Source organism: Trachypithecus francoisi, unplaced genomic scaffold (genome assembly GCF_009764315.1).
Source record: "Trachypithecus francoisi isolate TF-2019V2 unplaced genomic scaffold, Tfra_2.0 Lachesis_group19, whole genome shotgun sequence".
In the NCBI taxonomy this organism is placed as follows: domain Eukaryota; kingdom Metazoa; phylum Chordata; class Mammalia; order Primates; family Cercopithecidae; genus Trachypithecus; species Trachypithecus francoisi.
Genome location: NW_022681464.1, coordinates 8,400,193 through 8,407,016, shown reverse-complemented (window position 1 = coordinate 8,407,016; position 6,824 = coordinate 8,400,193). Strand labels below are relative to the sequence as shown.

The 6,824-nt window shown below is 55.6% G+C and overlaps 1 protein-coding gene across 1 annotated transcript in view; it reads right to left on the bottom strand.

Annotated features, from left to right (window-relative positions):
• Window positions 1-6,154, bottom strand: part of SKOR2 (SKI family transcriptional corepressor 2) — a 46,181-nt gene extending 40,027 nt beyond the window's left edge. Inside the window, exons 1-3 of the mRNA XM_033177674.1 lie at window positions 5,868-6,154; window positions 1,076-3,738; window positions 1-37 (exon numbers count right to left, since the gene is read on the bottom strand). The exon at window positions 1-37 is cut by the window's left edge and continues 27 nt beyond it. Of these exons, the coding sequence (XP_033033565.1) occupies window positions 1-37; window positions 1,076-3,691 (2,653 nt within the window). The 5' untranslated portion in view covers window positions 3,692-3,738; window positions 5,868-6,154. The remainder of the gene's footprint in view (window positions 38-1,075; window positions 3,739-5,867) is intronic.
• Between the last annotated feature and the right edge of the window lie 670 nt (window positions 6,155-6,824).

Genomic DNA, 6,824 nt, shown 5'->3' with positions numbered 1-6,824 from the left:
ATACAATAACTTGGTTATTTTCCTTAGTTTTCTGACTCTGTGTGGAAAAGAATTAGACATACAAATCAATGCCTGGATCAAACCATATGCTAATGTCAACAGTCAGCAGGAAGAAGCATCAATAAAAGTGACTCCATGGAGCCTCAGGAGACATCATTTTTTATGATTATCTTCTTTGAATACTTTTTTACTTAAATACATGTGTATGACTACGTATACCTACACTATTATCCTTTAAGAAGTAATACAGATTAATCAGATATATGCTATAATATGTTATTTACAGAAGCATAGATATATGCATAGATATATGCTTCTGTAAATAAACACACCATGTTATCTGTCAAATGTACCCTTCATTAGGACAGATTCACTTCTCCCTAAAGTCCTGCAGAGTGTTTTCTGTGCACATGTGAGTGCACACCGAATGTTCAATCATTTAAATTTAACTTTGGTCTTTTAGGGGTCCCAGGTAGTATTTTTCAGTTGGTGGAGACTGGTTTCCGAGAAGAGGGTCTATACTGAAGATTCTGTCTTTTGTTTCACTGGACACAACAGTTGTGTCCATTCTGGCTAAAACTTGCTTAAAGTAGCTAAAACTGCATTTAGCTTTTGAAATCAGTGAATTTTTTTTACCTTTTTTGGTCATGGTGGGGGGAGGCACTGAACTATAGAGAAGAAAAGGGGTAGGGTGATTCAGGCTGCTCCAGTTTTGTGGTCTTGCTCCTTTTAGGGGAACGAATGTGCTCAGTTGGGGGGCAAAGGGAATTGTTGGATTAGAGTAAGGACCAGGTCGGTTAAAGGGTCTTTTCCAACTTCCACAAGCAGCCAGCTGAAATATAAGAGGGAAAGGCGGCCCCAAAGCCTTTGAAAGGCGTTATCATGAAAGGGACCAGATACCACGTTTTAACGGAGGACCACTGGCAGGAAAGAAGCCCTCCTAAACACACTGAATATTTCATTTCTGTGGGGAAATCTGGTGATTCATCTTTCCTGCGCATATGTAACCGATTCAGCCTAAAGGTGCATTTAAATAATAATAATTAGCTTGAAGGAGCCTAAAGGGGATATTTACATCTTTGTAGGAGGGCTGCTCCTCCAGTGATGGATGGTAAACCGGGCTGCCCGGGCTGCTGCTGCCGCCGCCACTCGCCTTCTGGGGGGCCAGGGGCGGCGGCGGGGGTGGGGGCAGGTCCGAGCCGGGGTCCCCGAGTTTCCCGTCCTCATGCAGCAGCCTGGAGGAGTTCAGGCCGAGCGGGAACGCGCCCGCGACGGCCGGCGCGCGGTCCCGGCTGCTCCCCTTCTCCGACTGCCCTCGGCCCTGGAGGAACCGGCCGCCCCCGACTAAGGGGTCCCCGAGTAGGACCCCCGTCTCCTCGTCCTCTTCCTCGTCGTCGTCAGGGTCTCGACCTTCCTCCTCCTCTTCCTCTCCCTCGGGGGGCTTGTGGCCCTCCACGTCCACCTCCTGCTCTTCCTCCTCGTCGTCCTCGTCCTCGGAGCTGTCCTCGCTGGGATAGCTGCAGCTGGTTCCCGCCGGGGACAGAAGGCCTCGGTGGTGCGGGTGCGGGGCAAGAGGGGGCGGAGGGGGTGGCGGCGGCGGCGGGGCCGGGTGGTGGCGCTCGGAACCCTGCTCGTCGGGCTGCGGGGGCAGCAGCAGCAGCGGTGACGGCGGCTGCGGGGGTGGGTGGTGGTGGTGGTGGTGGTGAGGATGGTGGTGGTGGTGGGGATGTGTCTGGGCCGAGTGGGGCGCGCCCGCCGACGCCCCGTGCAGCTTGGCCAGGCTCTCCGCGTCATCCTTGCCGCCCACTGGCCGGAAGGCGCTGGAATGGTGGTAGCTGCCACCGCCTGCTTTGCGCCCCTCCAGAAGGTGGGGGTGGTGGGGTGCCGGAACCCGGGGACCCGCGGGGCCAGCCCCGGCAGCCGCGGCCCCTGCCCCGGCAGCTGCCACAGAGTCCGCGGGCGGCGTGGAGCCCGCGCTGCAGTCCCCGCCGCTGCCGCCCGGGGGCGACTCGAAGAGCGCGTCGCGAGAGCCGGCGCCCCCGGCAGGAGGCTGTGGGCCCGACCCCGGGCCGTTGGCCACGACCTGTGGGGGCTGCCCTGGCGGGGGCGCGGCCTCGGCGCTGCCAGCTGCGCCGCCGGGCTCGGCCAGGTCCAGGAAGGCCTGACGCAGCAGTGCCGGGCTTTCGCTGAGCGCGCAGCCCAGCGCTGAGGGCGGCTGAGGCGGGGGCTGCAGGTAGGTGGGCACCGGGAGCCCGCCAGGGGTCCGCGGCGGCCAGAACATGCAGAAAGGAGGATAGAAGGCGTCCTTGCGGCCCGCGGGCCAGAAGAGGCCGGACAAGCCGGCCTTGGGCGCAGCGCCCGCACCGCCTGCGCCCGCGCCCCCCAGGGCCTCAGCGGCGGCGCCAGCGTCCTCTTTCTTGTGGCACAAGCCGAAGGCGGCGGCGGCGGCCGGGAAGGTGTAGGGGTGCGGGAAGAGCCCGCCGCAGCCCGGGAACTTCTGCAGGACGCCCCCGAACGAGCCCTTGCTGGGCACCGGGATGACTGGATAGCTGCGCGGGCCTTTGGCCCCGGCCCCGGCGCCCGCCCCCGCGCCTGCGCCCACGCCCACGCCCACGCTGGCCACACAGCCGCCCCCAGCGCCGCCCCCGTCAGTCCCCGCGCTGCCAGAAGCAGCGGCCACAGAGAGGCTGGCGGCTGCGGCCGAGAGGCTGGCGGCGGCTACTACGGCGGCCTCCTGCAACGAGTCCTCGTCGTCGTCGAAGCGCGGCCGCTTGTGATGGGCGTGCGGGGCACCCGCCAGCTCCGCCAAGGGCGGCGGTGGCGGCGGCGGCGGCGGGGGCGCACCCAGCAGGTGGGGGCCCAGCAGACCCCCGCCTCCAGCCACCGCGGCCGCGGCGGCCACCGCGGCCGCCTTGACAGAGCTGAGCGGGTGGCAGGAGGGGTGTGCGCCAGGCTGGGGCAGGGCGCGCTTGCGGCTGCCGCCGTTGAACATGGCCTTGACGTCCTCCCAGGCAAAGACCAGCTCGTCCTGGGGACTCTTGTCGGTAAGCTTGAGATGACGGCGCCACGAGTTGAAGTTGGCTGCGTCTGGCTGAGTGTACTTGGCGTCGGGCGTGCGGTGGGAGTGGAAAATGAACTTGTTGGGCGAGAAGTACATGTTGCAGTAGCTGCATTTGATGCACTTGGCGCGCGAGCTGTTGTAGCGCGCCGGGATGAAGCTGCCGCGGCAGCCCCAGGCGCACTCGTGTGACACGTCGAAGGCGAAATTGTCTGGCAGCTTGGGCGGCCTGTTTTCGCCCAGGAACGACTTGCACAGACGCTCGGCCTCGCGTTTGGTGATCATGCCGCAGCGGCGCGATGAGATGGGCATAGCCCCGGCACGCCGCAGGATCTCCAGTTGCACCGGCGTACACTGCACACACGTGATGCCCAGCGCCACGCGGCGGTTGTGGATCTCGTTGTAGCTGAAGTTCTTGAGCAGAGTGTTGGAGATCTGCGCCAGGCACAGGCGCTCCTGCCCGTCGATCACCAACGACACGATGGGAATGCCGTAGAGGATCACCTGGCCCACCTGGTTGGGTTTGAGGTTGGGGTGCCCTGGCCGCGGCTGGCTCAGCGCATCGGGCGGGAAAGCGCTCGACGGCGACGCCAGCAGGATGTCGTTGGGCCCCGGCAGCGGACTGGAAGCCATCTCCGCCGCAGAACCCCGGGCCGAGCCCTACAGGTCTGCCTTGGACACTGGAAGGGAAAGGAGAAAGCGTTGACTTGAGCCTTTTCAGACTAAAATAGAGGGGTAGGGTGAGTCGCTAACCAAAGAATTAGAATAACTTTCTAAGACATGATTATTACGGGAAAAAGTGACCAAGTTTTGAACACAAGAAAGTCATCTCTTAATTTCCTTCAAGGTCATCCTTTAGAAATGCAAGAATTTGAACTTCTAATCATTTAAAGTGAATTAACTATGTATTTTGCTCAAAAGCAGTGAATTCCTAAGAAACCCAGGACCTAATCCCGGATTTACAGAAGCTGTTGGAATAAAATGGCTTGTCTGCTAGAAATTAGGTAGTAATGACAGTTGTAACTAGTACAGATTATAAAAGTTATGGAAAACGGGCTTGGCATAGAAACTCAAATTTAAAGAGATATAATTCTCATATGCTTGGAGATAGATTGATTTTGGTTAAAAAGTAACCCCAAGAACCCTTTATAAAGTTATTTTCGTGGTGTCTGTGGTTTCCTTGGGGAAATTCATTACTGGTTGAAACGCAGGTCATTAAAGCAACACGAAATCCCTTCTCCCTCATCCTTGCCATTAGATATTTTTTTACTGTAATTATATTTTTTTTGAAAAAGTGAAAAATACACAATGTCGTATACACAGTTGCACCAAAATAGGATGTTTCAGTTTTTAAAAAACCTGCTTGCTGAACTGAGTGGTTCTGGTCTTAGATAGGTAGGTAGCTTAAAAACATGATTGAAGATGGTAATCATTTAAAAACGGTTTTCCTATCATTTCCATGACGATAAGAAAGTAAGTACAGGCAAGGGTGTAAAACCCAGAAACAGTACACAGGAATGAACAATTCTTGGGAATCTTCATTTGCAGACTTCAAAAGTCAAATTTTTTAGCTTGATGTGTACCACCTTCTGTGACTTTTTTCCCCTAATTTATTTCGATATCTCTGTATCTTTATGGGGAAAAGCTGCCCTACCATATAGCTAATCAGAGGACTAGGTAATCTTTGGGAGTGTTGAAAGTCAAAATCCCAGGTTGAGCCTATGGTAAAATTTCTAACTTCACCTCCAGTCAACAGAATGCCACAATGAGGGAAAATATTCAGTAAGTTGAAAATACAGAAAAAGGAAGCGGAAAGAAATTTTTGCGACAATGCCACTAAGTGGAAACAAGGAAAGCGGCTCACTCCCTAGGAGAACAAACAGTGATCTTTCCACAGCTACATTTCAAGCGCATTGGCCAAGGCTAGGCTTTGCTCTAAAAAATCACCAGAGGCCATAGCATGGCCCCTTTCGGCCACGTACAGCGAGTTCCCTATTACAGTGCTTTCAGAGGGTACACGATCTTACTCCCTCACACAATTTCTTATCCGTGTCCTCTCTCTGGGCCCCTGTGGCATCTATAGAGCAGCCTCTGCCCTGCTGCCCCCTGGATCCTCAGCTCTCATTATATTCGGCAGCCTCCAGGAAGCTTGAACAAACCTCGACGCAATCAAAGGAGAGGAAAGCCTGAATTGTCACTTCGGGTGGATCAGAGACTATTTCCAGGGGACAAGGCGTTACATGGCAGTTCAAGGCTCAGTGACAGCCGAGTCTGATACAACTGACGCTAGCTTCGCCAAGTGGCCCTTCGATGCTCATTTCCCTTCCAAACAAGGTTCATATTCGCTTAATAAGACCCTGGGATAACTCCAACTCTCTCTCCCCAGCAAGGCGCGCGACTGGCCAGCCCGGGCGGGAAACTGGCTCTACATTAAGGACTCGCAGCCTTAACAGCAGTAGACCAGGCAGAAGCGTCACCTCACTTTTATCCCAAGCCCTCCCAGAAACTCCCGTCAGAGCAGAGACACAATTAAGGTTTAGGCTGGGGCATTGTTTTTTCAGGGGGTGGGGAGGGGAGAAGAGACAATTAAAAGTTAGTTGAACTGAGAAAGGAAGCTGGAGAACTTCCCTATCCTGCCCAAGAGCCAAAGACCCCCCCACCCCCAACTTAGTTCTCCCGACTCCCAAACCAGTCACCACGGAAGCCCACTGCTGCCCCTCAACCTAACGCGGAAAATCCTACCGCTGGGGATCTCAAATAGTGCCCTGCAAGCTGTGTGCCGGATCGGGGCGGCCGGTTCCAGCAATACCTGGTAACCTCTGGGTGTCTTTAGGCGTGTGGCTGCCGGCCCATCTTCCGAGGGCGCTCGGAGGCGAAGCATCCAAGCGGGTCCTCGTATCCAGCGGGTGGGACTCCGGCGGGCTCCACGCGAAGATCCGGGCTCTCGCCCGAGCGAATGGCGCTCTAACCCCGGCCTGGGGATAATGATGGCCTGAATTGCGGCGGGGCGTCCTCTCCACCACAGAAAGTGTGGGCACGCGGAAACCCGGGGCAGGAGAACCCCAAGTGGAGCGCAGTCTGACAGAGCCTTTCTCTGTCTCTGAACTCGTGTGGGACCGAGGGGACGCCACCCAGCGGGCAGGGTGACGTCACCGTCTCCCTGACACTCCACATTAAAGGGCTGGCATGTTACAGGAGGGAGGGGGAGAGCAAAAGCCAGCGTGAGCAACAGAGAGATCCTTTCGCATCAGGCACGAAAGCTACCAACCTAACCAACTCGCAACTGACAACAACCTCCTCAACCCCTGAGTAAACTGCAGGAACGGTGCTGGAGCCGTAGATCTGATTCAGGAGTGGAAAGCGAACAGTCTGCCTGCATCCCGGGACCTGGATCCTGGAGGCCCCGGATTCTAGAAGGAGGCCTCCAAATTAACTATATCCCTGCCCGTTATTGTCTCCTCCCCTCATTTCTGAGTCACTCTCCTTCATGAATGATCCCTCTGGTACACGATGCAAAGCTGCTCTGTGTCTCTGAAGACAGAATCCACAGTCAACCGGAGAATAAATTAGCTTCAGTAACTCCTTTAAAACGCTATGAAATGAGAAAAAGGAGAGAAGTTTCCACATAGGGTGCCCAATCTAAAAACTTGGAGTGCCCCGACTTTGGCACATACATTTGCTTTATAGGACACGATGCAGAGTCACTGCAGCCTTCTCTATTTTGTGGAGTGTACCATTAGGTGAGGACCCCAATATGTGCATATGC